General features: G+C 38.8%; 1 protein-coding gene across 6 annotated transcripts; it reads left to right on the forward strand.

Moving 5' to 3' along the window:
- The first annotated feature begins 39 nt into the window (after positions 1–39).
- On the forward strand, positions 40–15817 carry LOC110052048 (proline-rich transmembrane protein 4-like). Of its 6 annotated transcripts, none has more exons than XM_089279371.1 (3): positions 40–76; positions 7647–7737; positions 13441–15817. In XM_089279371.1, the coding sequence occupies exon 3, from the start codon at positions 13452–13454 to the stop codon at positions 14625–14627; it is 1176 nt and encodes a 391-aa protein (XP_089135497.1). In that variant the 5' UTR covers positions 40–76; positions 7647–7737; positions 13441–13451; the 3' UTR covers positions 14628–15817. The 6 variants fall into 6 exon arrangements, with proteins under 6 accessions (XP_089135497.1, XP_020613832.1, XP_020613830.1 ...); XM_020758173.2 differs by lacking the exon at positions 40–76 and adding an exon at positions 2449–2558; XM_020758171.2 differs by lacking the exon at positions 40–76 and adding an exon at positions 4845–6532.
- Positions 15818–16381: the final 564 nt, after the last annotated feature.

The following is a 16381-nucleotide window of genomic DNA, read 5'->3' on the forward strand; positions in this document are numbered from 1 at the left end:
AGTAACACTTCTCTATAAAACTGGGGCATCAAAGTGGTCATCTAACTTTTGACAATTCCAGGCTGGAGTGGATAAGGTAAGAGTAGTTTTTGTTTGCCCTACTCAGGTGGTATTTTGGCAAATGGGAAACATGCTCGTATTTCTTTCGAAAAATTTATCTCGGTCGGTACGTAGGATTCTGAAATTGCAGGTCAAATCTGGGTGCCAGCAAATCAATTATTTTCATTATCGAGGTGCCACTGAGAACAAAGCAAAATCCAGAGAACATTTTTTTTTTCTTAAAAAGTAGATACGAAGACAATAACTTGTAAAACTGAACAAATTTCTCAAATTACCTTTCTTTTTACTATGACAACCTGGATATTGACATTAACGACCACAATCTTGAGAATGATGTTTGATGCATCGAAACGTCAATTGACATCACTTTTTATCTTTCTTGTCAAATGCATTAACAAGCAACTCATTATCCGCAAACTTTGCTTCCTCCTTGCTTAGCACACGGAAATACTTCGCTTACCACAAGCATCCTTTTCGAAGCAAAGTTTTAAAGGCGGAAATTGGCAGTGTAGCAATTTCGGAAGAACTTCCGAACGTCGAGGCATATAACTCGATGTTCACAGCAAACTAAAACAATCTTTGCTGATGTTTAAGGTGCACTGAGTTGTAAGCTCGATTGGACGTCAAAAAACTACAAAATGACTCTGCGATATAGATAGCATTTGAGCAAGAACCACAAGCATGGTAAGAAGCAATATGTTTTATAAGAAGACATGATTGATCCTGTGAAATTCAAGCCTGACTAAATTCAGGCTTTAACGGAATTCGAACCCATGACCTTCGTGATACCGGTGCAGTGCTTTACCAGCTGAGTTATCAAGCCAACGGGGAGCTGATCACATTGTGAATTCGTAATATGATATACTCGTTGATGGTGAAGATACTAGTTGAAATAATGATCATATATTTGAACTTCGGAGAAAGAGTTGAAGACATGATTGATCATCGCAGTAATATACAAAACTTAAGCAGTTGGGATAACCTTTATTACTTACAATTAATAGCTGTTTCAAGCCAAGAAAATACCAATTTGCCATCTCTTAGTTTTTCTTTCTTTTTAGACCATCTAATTTAAACTTTTCCCTCCAACAATTTTGACCCAATTTTCGGAGTGCAAGAGGAAGTCAGAGATGACAACGCTAGTCGTATCTTGATCTAAAAACTCACTTACTTGAATCAGTGCGACAGAGCTTGAGTGTCGTATTCGATAAATTGTTTTTGAACTTTTTCCGGCCTCCCAGGGCACCAACTCGGAAAACAGGAAATAATTACTTAATAGTAAAATATTGACTACCAAAAAGATTCACCGCCTGTACTTATTGTTTAGTAGCTTAGTCAAACAGAAGGGTACCAACAATAAACTTTTAAAACGTTGGATCGGGGGGGGGGGGGGAGGCACTCTGTAGATCTTTTGGTAGTGGTGTACTGCTGGGACACCCTATACTAGACCATGATCAGTTTGATTTTGCAACCCTATTGTAGACTGGGTACCACAAACCCCTACCCCATCCCAGGCTAGCTATTTTTTATGCAGAACTTTATCGCTATCGTATTCCAACTTACGCTAACTAAACCAATATATTACAAAGTCACTTCCGAGTTTTAACTTCTATTTATAGAACCTCGGTAAAGAACCCTGTTTTAGACTAAATTATTTTTACACTGTCCGCTCTCCCGGTAAATCATACCCTATTCTAGACCAAAAATGTCTGATTTCTATACCCTATCCCTGGCTAAACTGCCTGAAAACCATACCCTTCACTGCGGCACGTACCCATATAGCTTGCACATGGGAGTACCCCCCCCCCCGCCCCACCTGGGCGTTAGATCTACATTGATGACCCGATGCTCAACCTTGCTGAAGTGATGGAGTCTGTAAGGGGCGCCTATCTGAGTATCTGTGATGTCTCGGCAAAGAGACGCGGAAGCAACTCTTAGTATTGCTGTTTTGTGTCCGTGAGAGCATTTTCTGCGCGATGTGATAGGTTACAGAGAGTGGCTCCTTAAGGCTTCTTAAGCACTTGGCTTCCTGTCATAAACTTGTGGAAAGATATCATTTATAATGTTTCAGGCTCAGTACACTTATGCAGCCGCATTTCGTGAGAAATCACGAAGCTTAAATAATGAATTTTCTTTAATGATAGCTTTCACTTTGTGATTAAACAACCAAACAAACAACGATAAAAAAGCAAAAGTTAAACAATACCCTATTTTTCAGTGTATGCTGTAAATAATTTCGCTTTTCATTTCTGCGTTAGTGTCCTCTCAGACCTCTCAGGCTCATGCGCTCATTTTGCTCAGAGCATTGACATCAGAAGAGTCTCACTAACCTCGTTGTCATAATGCTCAGCATTTCGTGACTAAATGTTTTTGTGATCCAATACCTTGATCGTTGATATAGTTCACGAAAACGAAACGATTTCATTATGGACATGCATCTTTCGGTAATATAGAGGAAAAGGTTTTCATTTTGATTGTTTGTTGGTGAAAAACTGAAGGTAGGCTTCGAAGTTAACTGGATATGTGAAGCTATTCTCAGCATTTATTGTTTTTGTAAACTAGAACACAGATATTCGACAGATTTGTGTCTGTTATCATGGTAACTAAATGTAATAATGGTTCTTTATAAAATCCGTACCGTCGTTTAGAGCAAAAGCAATAAGACATTTTTTTTTTGTTTCTGTTATCATGGTAACTCAATGTAATAATGGATGTTTATGAAATCCATACCGTCGTTCAGAGTGAAAAAAGACAAGTTTTATGCAGATATTATCGTTTTCAAATTAAATCGAATTGAACCCTGATACTAATACATGGAAACTAAGGAGAAAACAACATGCTTCCCACATAAGAAGGAAGAAATAATGGAAATATGTATTAAGCTTTGCAATATCAAACGACCGTCAGCCCTAACCCGAGAATAACGGGAAATTTAACTGTCATTTCTGTCGAGCGAAACAGCATTAATTTGTTACTGAGTTATAACTAAAGGCTGTGGCCTGACAACTTTTGCATGATCAGCTCTGCCAGAAAATAACGAGAAATCTTATCTCCGCCAAATTTTCATTTCTGTTTTTTTGTTTTCATGTTTTCTTCAAAATAGAGAGATTAACTACAGCAGATGTTAAACAGAAAACATCGACAGAAATTTTGGCAACTACAACACCGAGAGAAACCTCAATAGTATCAGTATAAAATATTATCGGATTGGTGCCTTAGTTCTACAAAGAGCGGCAGATTTCTACACCCGTACCTCGGTGTTAGGCTTATTGGAAATTTAAGCTTAAAGAATAAGTCTGTTTCTCCATAACAAGCCTGAAAGCACTTTCAATTTGCTATTCCTGAACAGGCTCATGTATATTTTATTATTGATCAGGATTTAGTCTTAGATTTAACTGAAATTCATTAACAAGAAAAGCACATCTTGAAAAGGACAGAAAACAAGAGGAGGACCTTTTTACGTTCCCATAAAAGAAAAGGATTTAAAAAAAAAGATAGCGCATGGGTAAATAAGATAACTTTGTTCGAAAGCTAACCGTGTAAAGGGAAAAAAGAGCTATATATCGATAAAACTTGTACGAGATCATTTAAATGAAAGCTATTCAGCTATAGTTGTACTTAGTATACAAATGCACTGTTTGTCAACGTCCTGACATGAATTTCACTTTACACGATATATTTTTAGAAAAAAAGGAAATTGATTTCACTTGCGAGCACTTCATATAAGATGCTCCTTCATGTTCCGTGGAGATGCGTTCAATTGCTTATACAAGAACCTCATATTAAGAACTTTCAAGTTGAGCTAAACAGCGGTTTCAAAAGAAAGAATTTTCCTTGTTTACTGAAGAGGCTGTATTACGTTTACCTAATAGTTTGCACGTAAAAGGTGCTTCACAGTTCAGATGTTAAATTGCGTCGCCCGGGGGGACTGCGTAACATCACCTTTAAATCAGATTAAAATGCAACTCACGTACAAGAATATTTCAGCAAAAACAACAGATCGAATATAAAACTATGATAACATAAACTTGTCACTAGTCTGCCAAAACTTCATTAGCTGATCGCTCCGTCTTTGACCAAAATAGCACTGAGTGTCCAAAATATCTCTCTTTTAATGTTGTGTACAAGACGCCACAGAAAGTACTTATCACTTCTTCACGTTAAGCATGTCACTTCCTATTCAACGTAAGATATGTCAACACGCATATATGATAAGTAAGTCTCCATGGCTACAGTAAATAAATGAATGCAGATCATGACAAATATTTGTATCTAAATCAATGAGCATTGACAGAAAAGGTTGTCCGGCCGAGCTTTTAAATATTTTTTGCGTGTCCCAACAATTGAGAATTCGAATACTTTGGTTTGAGTGTGCTCGTGACAAAAGATGTTTCTAAGTTTGTTTTTCGTTTCTAATGAAAGGTCTAAGTTCGCCAAGTTGTGATTCATGTCTTAAAATAATCCGCACCAGTGTTGTGGGTGGCGGGGGTGTGCAAAGTGTAAATAATAACAATCGATAACTTTGCTTGCGTCATTCTTATCTGATTGATGGGTAAAAGATAGCCGCTTCTGTATGTTCGGGAAGAAGGAAAAAGAAGAGCACACGAACACCATGAAATTGCTACCAAAGTAAAGAAAGATATTCGAGAGAAGATGTTCAAAGAGAAGATAGGTTCTTAAAATAACGTGGTATGTAGCCTAAACATCATAAATGTGTGTTTTAGTGTTCAGGGCTTGCTCAGAACTTTTATTATGCCGGTATGAAAAGAAATTTTTGCGAGAGTTCAATTTTGCGGATCGGCGATTTTTTTGTATTTTATTGGGACTCATTTTTGCGACTGTAAAAGAACTGTTTTTTTTTTCTTTGCTGGGTATTAAGTTTTGCGATTTTCAGGAAGTTTCCCTAGTTGGAATTACAACATTGCATTTTTTATTACCCTACATGCAATCACCAAGTGAAACAACATGCAGAGATCTAATCAGCGTCTCTCTACGGGGCCGTAGCCAGCATATGAGGCAAACCGAGGTACTTGCTTCAGCCATTTTTTCGTGATCTCATGCAGGGTTGTGTCTAAATGCAGTCATTATGAACACTCTAAGTACCTAGGAAGAGAATCTAACCATGAACGTTGCCTCAGCCCTGACCCTGCTCTGTTACAACTACATCTTGCGCTACTGTGACTGACTGCTCTTGCAACGGATTGCCGATTAGCAATCTGTACGGTACCACTTGATGTTGATTATCACACCTGTAGTGTACCGAGGGCAACTTCGTCGTCTTGCAGAGAAATTTTTGACGTGAACTTTTCTTTGCGGGTCGTAGGGTAAAAAAGAAAAAGAAAAAGAAAAAAAAAAAGAAAACGAAAAAATCGCAAAACTTCAAAACCGGAAAAAAGTTTCGCGCCACACGGTATATGTGTTCCCATTTACGATCATCTTAAATGTAACATCCCCGGTGTGGATTCCCAAGCTCATTATACACTGTCGCGAATTTAACTCTCGATCCTCTTCGTTTTAAAGATGAAATTGAAACTTAGGTTTGATATCAAATTTGTAAGGGTGGCTTTTGTGTACAAAGTTAAAGAAACTTCTAACGACCGGATGTAAAGATATATAATTCTTAATTATCTGTTGTCGACTCAGATACTAACACAAATACAACCTCAGGATCCGCCCACCTTTGTTCCCAGTGCCTCTCTTCGATCGGTTGGCTATTTTTGAACAATGCCATTACTATTTACTGATGTACGGTACGTAACCAGGACATTTTTCCCAATTTTACAAGCATGATCCTGGTTCATATGATTAATTAAATGCTGTCTTGGTGGTAATGCCGGTTTCCAAAATATCTCGCATTTAAATCACATGACGTCGCAAAAAATACTCATCACTTCTTCACGTACGCGCAAACCATGTTATCTCATATTTGACGTGAGAAAAGTAAACATGCATACAATAATCTTAAGGAAATCTTTGTCTTTACCTCAAAGAGCACCGTCAGAAAAGGATGTCCGAAGGGAGGAAGTAAAAACGCGAAGCAAGTTTAATGAATTGCGTTGCCACCATTGAAGACGAGCTTTTAGATATTTTTTTGTGTGTTTGTTCTAGCAATTGAGAATTCAAATACCAAGTTGACAATTTATTATAGTCAACGCGTACGATAAGCAATGCTTTTGTTTGACTTTGTTCGTGACATCAGATGTTTCAATATTTGACTATCTTCCTAATTTAAGGTTTAGGTGATGGGATCGGGAGTTCTCCAGCGTCACGTCTTAAAATAATGCGCACCAGTTTAGTGGGTGGCGGGGGTGTTGTAGAAGTCGTAAATTATCATTTCATAGCTCTGTTCGCGTCACTCTTACTGAATGTAGACGATTCACGAACAAGTTGCAGAAATCGCCGGCGAAGTAAAGAAAGATATTCGAAAGAAGATATTCAAAGAGAAGATGGGGTCCTATAATTAACGTGCTTGGTATGTAGCCAAAACAGAACAAATTAGTCTTTAATTCAGGGCTCACTCAGTGCTTTATTATCATATGTAATCCTATATTTAGGTTCATTCTAAATGTAACATCGCTGTGTCGATTCACAAGCGTGTTACTTTTTCGCGAACTCTCCATTCCGTTGAAGATGAACTGAGTAGATACTTGGGTTTAATATCAAATTTGTAAGAGTGGCTTTGTGTCAAAAATTTAAAGAAACTCCTAACGACCGGATAAAAAGAAAATTCTGAATTATCTATTGTCGACTCAGATACTAAAACAAAGCAGTGCTGATTATACCGCCTAAGGGTGCGCCAACCTTTGTTCCCAGTGCCTCTCGTGGTTTATATGATTTCAGTGGTCATATCTGACAGGAAAATGAAATAAAATGTCATTCTGATCCTATGATAGATTTTTTCGTTTTCTGTCCCGCTCAAGATCAAGAACACTTGTTAGACTTTTGGACCGAAATTTTCTCAGAGCCCCAGGTCGATCCCACATTAATGTTTGATGCTGCTTTTGTTTGAAACGAGTATAATATAAAAAAAGGGTCTGCTGTGGATAACAGGGTTGAATCAGAAAACAAAAGTGCTTAATCAATGATGCATTCGCTTGTCACTTGTGTCACCGAATTCTGTCTGGCGACGCTGGACAAACTCTCCACCCATCCCCCCTCGTTGTCTCTTGCAAGTGCACGCATATATGATATCTAACAGCAATTTATTGTCACAGGACCCCGCACTGAAATGGGTTATTCTACAGACCAGGATCGCCCTGAGAAACTGATATTGGTCATAAAGTAGTAATTAAAAGAGATTACTTATTACCGGTATCTTCATGGTATCAATACCGGCAATTTCATGTAAATCGCTATATGATGATCACGTTTCATGAATGATTCAATTGTCGCGCCACACATTTCGCGAAACGTCTCGGCAGGGTACCCCGCATTTTAGGTAACTGTTTACTGCGTGGAAAATAATCAAATTTAGGTCAGTTATAATCATGTAGATACGCACTGAGAAAATAGTATTTAAGCATTTCAGAGCAATACGTTGATTAAGAAATAACTGAATCTAGTTCTATCCTATTTCTGTGTTACAGGGTCAGTTTTCGATCATTGCAACGTAAAGAATTCGTAAATGTTTTGGCGAATGGGGCGGTGAAGCTTAAGTTCTGATACGAAAAAAAAGAGGTAAGTGTTTTTCACTTCATCTATTACCGTTGTAAGCCGTTATGTGTACTTTAAATTTTGTGCGTCGTTTGTGACTATCTGGGCTGTTTCTGGGTTCTGTTGATAAATTTAAAGTCGTTTTCGCTTTTGTCGAGCAAACCATAGTCGACACCCGAGAGAGGCGGCGAATTATAAAAAACATAGCAGTCTCTACTAGACGGAAATGCTTTTCATTTCAATGATAACGGTTATCACGTTTTCTAAAACAAAACGTTCCTTACATTCTCAGTGGTACATAATAATTACTTGATGAAAGCCAGTGAAGTTAACAAAGAAAGCAATAATAAATCAATTTGTACTGTCAAATAGTAAACGCCACTCCACTTGAGAATTATATTCTAATGTTGATTATTGTGTACTAACTATATTGTTTTCTCTTGGTGCGGTACAAGTTGATTTTACAGCAATAATATTAATTGTTTGTAGTTTCTGTCAGACACCGACAGCGTCTTCGTCTTCAGTTAGTTTTAGCCTTTAGCTAGCCTCAGTTTTTTGGTTCTTTTAATCTTTTAGACTCTATAGGCTATAGGCTTTAGGTACAGCCATGAATCCCAGGGCTAAAAATCATTTTAATACCATTCCGAGCCTTTTGCGTGACTGATACCGCAGTGATAGTGTGTATGTACCCACACCATATCGGCTTATAAATCTCGTGCAGAGTTTTGAAATATTTCTGATTATTCTAAAGCAAAGAGCTTAAGAACTTTGAGAACTTAAGCCGCAGACAAATCTAGAAAAAAAAAACTGATGTCATGTCACTCGCTGTTGTTTAGTTTACCAAATGTTTTCACGCTGAGAATGTTCTATATCTATAAATGGCAGGGGCTCACATTGATTCGATTACGTGACTTTTAGTGCACGTTTTGATGGGCAAACAGTAATTGCTTGATATTCGATTGACTGATGACAGCTAAACGTTTCCGTGAGATATTATTGACCAGATGCCAAATCAGTCGGGTTCTTTTCAGCGATTATTTTGCCCCGACATAAAATCAGTTCCCTTTATAGGGTGCAGGGTACTGGTGCGGAGGTTTTCCCAACAAAGTTTGAAACGGGTGGCCTGGGCCCCTTTCTCGAAAGTCCCGGTAACTTTGTAACGGAACCAAAGCCATGTTTTAACATCTAAATCAACTGAAGGGAATAGTAGAGCGGGAGTAGCTCAAAACCAGTCCATTCTGTTTCGTTTCCTGATACCTTTATTGTTTGAATTTCAAAAATATTAATATCTCGACCTCGAATGTAAACACGGCAAACAGAAAACAACGTTTCGGGACCGGTAACTACCGGTCCTTTGAGAAAGGGGCCCCGGATCTGCACCCAATAGACATCGTTTTGTTATAGAAAAGATAACCCTTAAATCTGCCATCCATAGAAAATGTTAGCCCTTTTACATACCGACAAAAGACACAGAAGACACACCACATCCTCTTTCTATAACCTTGGACTGAGTATCTACTTAAAAAACTTCAATCACTTCAAAGCCGTTAGGTGCAATTGCTCTCGATATTTTGAATGGGCCTATAAAATACCTAACTACTTAGCGTAACGTGTTTCTATACTTCAGGCCGACGCATTCCACTGGATAGTTATTTATGCGGTGGATAGCGTTATACACCTTTTCTTGAATAACCCGGGCCAGTTCGTGAAATCCCTGCCCTTTTGTATACCTCCAGCCAGAAAAAGGTACCCCCTGCGGGCACAGCTTCGCCCGTATAGTCTATTTTGGGGATTATCCCCGGTTAACCCCGCCGGTGACTAGACTGGGAATAAAACGATACAATAGCAAAAAAGAGACAATAAAGATTATGCCTCGTAAGGTTGTCCGGACAAGCCATTTTTTGGAATATTGCTAGACCAGCCATCAAAACTCCATTAACTCCGACATCCAATTTCCGGCTTCCGTTTTGTAATGGGTCTGGAAGAGTCTGCGCTATATTATCAGGAAACAGAACTTTTACGAGAACAGTATTTTCCCATACGAATGTAAATATTAGTTGTTCAAAAGAAACCGCTGCAACAGTTTTCGACTTGGTTCTCCCTGATCTTAATTAATCAAGCTCCAAATACTGATTTTCATGCGTTCCTTTAAATGCTAGTTTGAGGGTTTGGTGGAATATTGCGAAGCTTTAAGTCGACTCGTTTTAATTTTTATAAGAATATATTTTATAAGGACTACAGAAGCCTGAAATTTGCGAAATTTTAAGAATATTTTAAGAATAAACTTGAGGCTGAGCGTGTGAAAATCATATAATTTTGTGTGTTGGAAATTTGCAACTACGATACAATTACGTAGTAGTAAATCATATAATATTCATCCTTCTCTAAACGGCGAAACTAGTTAAAAAAACAACAAAAACAGCACTAGCTGTATGTTCGATGTTATGACATTTCTGCCAGGAGTGTGAGTGATGTGCGTCACATCAGGGTTTATTGCTTGCAGTCTGGCTCGGAAATTACTTCAGCGCTATCAAAAGCAAAAGCCATACGCCATAATCTAAGAATATTCACAAGAATATTTTCAGCCTAAAATCGGCAGAAAAATAAGAATAATCAGCCTGGGCCGGAAAAACATAATACTCTTAAGGGAAAAAAGAGTGTAACGGCGCTACAAAGTAGCGATCCCAAGTGAAAATCGACTTTAGTTGAAAACACTAGTGGATGATGCGGCTGGATGCCAAAAACAATACATCGACTCTTCTGCTGGGTGAAAATTCTTTACAACAATTCCTGTCATCTTTGGTCTGCAAATTGCTGACCTTTTTCTCAATATAAGACTAGTTGCTTCATGCTTGCAGTATATTTGCCGGAAGTAAGACGGAACGACCGATACATGGTGCACGTTTTTAGCTATTTTTAGCTACCGAGGGTATGCATTTTACTGTACCAATAGGAAAAGACGTCTGTATCCTAAAGTAACTCGTTAGTTTACTTCCGACCTCAACTGTGTATTCCGTAGTTGATGATTTGTCAATTAATTCTCATCACCCATCTGTTTAGCAAAGTATTGAAGTTGTTAGGAGAATTAAGATTTTGGTTATTTTTGGGAATCATTTTAGTAACCATTTCATGGTGAAATGTGACACTTACCACAAGCATGACATATGTCTCCCATTCACTTTCTAACACCAATTTACATGTAAATTGATCATATAAATCGTATAAGAATGAGAGAAATTTGAATTTTCTATCACTCGTGATGCCCGCTCCAATATCCCTTATGATTAAAATTTCATAGATGTTACAAGTGATAAAACACTTAGAAACCTTTATACTTATAAATATAGTCTTTCATTAAAACGTGGAACTTCTCACGGCCTGTGGCTACGTGCACGAGTAACACGAGAGGCTGTTCGTTTTGTCCACATTATGGACAATGGTGAAAAATTTGAGCATAATAATTAATTTCCACGGCCCTAGTAGGTACTATTGCAAATAACGAAATTTAGAGTGACTTCCTGTTCACCTGCTAAAATAGTTTTAAAATACGTTTGGCTCGCTGTCCCTCATACATTAAGGCAGAGTTCACAAAAGGTGGCCAAGCATTCATTCGCCGTTTAAAACAGGTATCTATATTTATTCAAAGGAGAGCTTTTTAAGAAGCGTTATTAATAGAAGTTCTGTTTAATTTAGCCCAACTGTAATTTCGAGAGGAGTATGGTACACTTCGATTTCAACCAAGGTCAGCAAGACTGCCGAAGCATCTATCGGGTCGAAACAATTGTTAAAAGCTAATTAAAAAATCAAGACAAAACGAAGAACAAACTAAGTGCAAGGAACTAAAAAAATGTGTGGGCTGGCCTTACAGACAACCATGGATGATGACACGAAACCATCTCAAGACAAAATATGATTAATAGTTAAGTAATTTACAAATTTGGCTTCCCACCAAAGGCACGAAAACTGAATATTCTTCAATTCAAATGGAAAAAAAAAAACAATGAGCCACAAATATGTTTATCCCAACATGTTACTGACTTTCTCCCTTTCTGCAAAATTAATAGTTACGTTTCTACGGTTTTTCATAGTCCCACAGGTCCTCTCCTCTCCTGTCCTGTTTATCAGGAGAAACAACTACATTTTCGAGAGATTAAATTAGTTGCTTCTAGACATAAAGACGTAAAGACGTTTAGGCTGGTGTTCATAATTTGAAGCCAAGAACAAAAATCTTGAAAGGTTTGACCGATACAGTATTGAATCCCATGCACGAACCACAAAACAGATGCAGTAATAGCTTCCTCTTGGCTAAAAGATAACATTGTTTACTCGGGATAATGAAAAAGAAAATAATTTGTTAATTTTTTTTGGCCCCCCTTAAGGAGACTAATGAATCAATTGCCTTATGGAATTTCAATGTGGATAAAATGATTCGTAAAAGCGAAATTCAGGACAATTTGAATACTAAATATAGACAGGGTATAGTAACTGCTTTTGAATCCCAAATTTTCTTGGTAAACTCAACTTTTAGTGAATATGCTCGTCTTTAGTTCTTTTGTTTTGAACTGACGTAACTAGTTCATAAAAAAAGCTGTTTAAATTTTAATTTACTTTACATTTCTTTTCTTTATTGGACTGCTAGACCGACAAGGTAATTAAGCTAAAAGTTCCGTCGCTAAAAGACAATCACTTTATTATTTTAGTTTTGCTGCCCCGCGAAACTTTACTCACGTTTCTGGCTACGACATCCTGTCTATTTTATCGATGAGTTTATAAGTCTTCTGATCAAGATAAAGCTCTTGCCAACTGGTCAGCGCTTTCTCCGATCGCAATTTATATCAGTTTTGCATATTTATGCCTAGCAAGTTTATGCTGAGTCAAGCTGTATTTTGGCAAGCTTGTGGTCACACTAACATAGCTGCCATTTTCACCAGCACTTGTAAATTCATTGTGGTAAATCATGTAACGTTAAAAGACGTTAATTTATCCGCCTTATCTTTGTAATAGGCCTTTTTCGCTTATTACCTCGTTACTTCATTGTCAATCATTGTTAACTGTGTCGACCCAATTGCTTTCTTTCATTTTCGTCCTAATTATAGTTCTAATGGTAACGGCCACTGCCATGTACACTAAATTATTCATTATGTGACACGTGTGTGGGTCAAATGAACTGGTGCTGATGCCAATTGAAATCTAAACACAACGCTGTAACTATAGCTGCAGCGTTAACGCTGATGGCACAAGTTATGGCGTAACGCGTTTATAAACTGAACTGAAAAATGTCGCTTTGTGTTTAAAAAATTCTGGTAAGTCTGTGTTTTGAAAAGGACATGAATGAATGAACTCTATGCAAGTGAAGCTGTTTTGGTCTCGCGTTCTAAGTATGCCGCTTCCTCAGTCATATCGAATGTAGGCTCTTATACTGAATAGCGTTAAACCATGACGATATTTTCGCGTAGTTTATTCCCCATTTCCCCCCTGAAATTGCGAAAATTAAACCTCGATAAAAACAATAAATGGCTCTGTCTTAGGCAAGTGAGAAAAATGTAGACCATTACACGATTCATCTGTTTTCAAATCTTCACCAACGTACTTTTAACATAGGGAATACACTTTGTCATAAAAAAGAGTCGTGTGAAGACTCAGATTTGACTCAATAAGCCATCCAGTGAGTACTTCACTCTGATATTTTCCGTTGACTAATTCATCTCTTTTCTTTATCTTCTTCAGGGGTACCCAAGATGACAAACGTTACTCCAACTAGCGAACCTGAAACAAGTGTCCCCGAAGTGGAACCCACGTTTGAAGTTGCCTTCGAGCCCCTGCCACATTGGGACCAAGCGAGGGAAACATGGCAATGGGCCTGGGACCTTCACTGGGCAGGGCTTGGTTGCATGTTTGCTCTTCTCGCGCTATACGCGCTTTGGTCCCTCATTGACTTGGCGGCAAGCAAACACAGACGAAAACCTCTCCTTGCGTTGGCAATAAGCTCGCTTCTTCTTCTATTTGGATCCACACGAGCTGCGTTCTTTTTTATCAACCCCTACGAGTCCGAAGAATGTTTCTTACCAACTGGCACTTGCCCAGTGATATTGACCAGGACATTGTTTGGTATTGCCCTACCGTGCATTACCGCCTCGTTCTTCCTTGTCCACTTAGCGTTTCTCCAGTTGTCAAAGTTAAAACTCTACCCTGGAAAGTTACAGAGCGTCAAGTTTGTGACTTGCGTTATCGCATTCCACTTTGCGCTCACGCTGATAGCAGAAGTCATGATATCAATGTACGCGGACTGGAAAGCGTTCAGCATCGTTTGCGAGACGTTTTTCATCCTCCTAAGCTTCATACTGTCCGTGAGTTTTATTTACAGTGGAAGAATCATTCTCAAATCTGTGCATGAATCACGGTCGTCAGTTCGCCGCTTTAGCGGCCTAAATGGAAATTTTAGACTCAACCCACCTCCAAACGTGGCGAAACTCGTCAAGATAACTTACATAACTGTATTCCTGGGCATAACCTGTGTTGTGTTGAAGCTGTACTCGATATTCGTTTTACACAACATGTATTCTAACGACGGAGCTGCCATACCCAAACCGTGGCCTTGGCTTATATTCGAAACGTCGTATAGACTTGTAGAATTCGGGCTTGGCTGTACAATGGCTTACGTAAACCCGAGACAAGCTTCCTACAGGAGGAGGTCCAGAAGTGGGATATTTTTGATGCAATGCAAGTTAAGAGCAGGGTCGTCCTTGTATATACAGAATAACCAGAGCAGTGGGGACAGTGGCGATCTTGCCTCCGCGACTCCTTCCGCGCGAAAGTCTGTGCCTACAGTGGAACTGGGGACTGTGAACGAGGGAGGGAATTTCTCCTTCTTTGAGGGACAGGATAAAAATGAATCACAGTTGAGACCAACTTAAGTTTTTCACGAGAACCTCTCTTCTGTCACCTTACTTTGAAGAGTAAAGGAGAAAACGAGAACACTGCGCTTACTAAGAGGGAAACATTTTGTCCTTCATCTGTTAACAAACAATTAGAAAGAGAACGATACGAGAAGGGCCAAGTCCAGCTCCTACAGGTTGACGCGCGAAATCACCCAAGTGAAGAATCTCAACCTCTCTATCAACATGCTCGCAGTAGTAGTGAAAAGAAAGAAAATGTAACTGATTCAATCCTCGGCCAAATAAGACCTTTTGACATTAGCCATTCCTCCAGTAAAGGCATTTAACTTTGTCTTGTTTATGACGAACATCGCGTCAGATTAAACCACCTTGACCCCAGGAACCCTTTCCTTTGCCTCCCTTGACGTTGAGGAGAAACACCCGTCTTTCTCCTCAAAGGAGAGAGAGCCCGGGAAACAGAATGCCGGACGTTGTTATTTCCCACGGACCTTTGACCAATTCCGTTTGTCGAACTGACATCTGAAGCGATGGATTACAACTAGATTACATTTGAACTGTAGTGCATTCTTCTATACGAATAACCAATTACCCAGCGTGCGGGCTTCTCTAATTAATTTCCTTGTAACGCAGGCTAGGGGGTCAACAGCCACTAAGCATAGCCGAAGAAAAACGACTCGACAAGAGCAACGCAAGTAGCACACCGCAAGAGCGGGACAGGTCATGTGACCCAAAAACCACCATTGACTAAGCCCTATACTTGATGGCTAAAAATGAGTGATAGTTTCGCCCGGCAAGTCTAGAATATGAATTGATTCTGTACCAGCACGTGGTACGTAGTACATACATTGATACATGGTACATGCATTGATTCGGTACCAGAATGTAACGTGGCTACACTTAAAATCCAATTTGTCTTATATGCTTCTGGTCTGAATAACCAGCGAAATAACACAACCCCGATATAAAGTGCACCGTCAACTCGGAAAAGCAAAAGAAAGCGAAGCCAAAAAGAAAATTCCAATTATTACATAACAATGTCGTTCGACTATATGCTCTTTCATATCAAAGATTTCCATACATTTACAGTTAGTTTGCCGCTACATTATGATGGATTTCTTAATTCTCCCCAGCTATTTCCTTCACAGTGTATCGACGTAATAAAAAGAAAGTAGATGTGAAGCTTTTAATAAAGTGTTTTAAACTGTTCATTCGCCTACATAGCATCTGAAAATACCTTAAAATTCCAGTTTTAAGCGGTGGGTTGGTACAGCTTTTATTTCATAAGGGGTTTTGGGTGGGCTCAAGGTGATTCCTCACATTTGCATTGCGCATCCTTACTGCGCATAATTTATGGCGTCATTTGCGCGCGCTCGTGCACGCGCACATTGAAAACATGGCGGATTTGCCTCGATATTGAGTTCTGTCAGTTGAAAAATGGCTATAGCTCACTAACGAGCTGGGGCACCCCAAATTTTTTTCCAGTCATTTTAATCAACTCATCATTAGCTTTGCGTGAGAGAAGACTGATCTGATTTCTATTGTTGAAAATTGAATAAATAAGGAAAATAGCAGCTGCACTGTAGTCTTCTATTTTGCAGTTTGATAGCCGTGGCAAGCAATTTGGTTCCAATATTTAACAAGGATTCAGCTGTCTGTCAAAATGAAACTTAAAAAGTTTGTGTCCGACACAAGTATTGACTGTAGTTTGAAGCGTGTTTTCATGAGTCTGGGCTCACAAAGAGTTTATAATAACTTGGAATGCGTTCTTGTAA

Source organism: Orbicella faveolata, unplaced genomic scaffold (genome assembly GCF_042242905.1).
Source record: "Orbicella faveolata isolate gen_17 unplaced genomic scaffold, um_ofav_v1 contig_47, whole genome shotgun sequence".
Lineage (NCBI taxonomy): Eukaryota > Metazoa > Cnidaria > Anthozoa > Scleractinia > Merulinidae > Orbicella > Orbicella faveolata.

Coding starts and splice junctions, on each gene's coding strand:
- LOC110052048 (XM_089279371.1), top strand. CDS start 13,452: ATGACAAACGTTACTCCAACTAGCGAACCTGAAACAAGTGTCCCCGAA.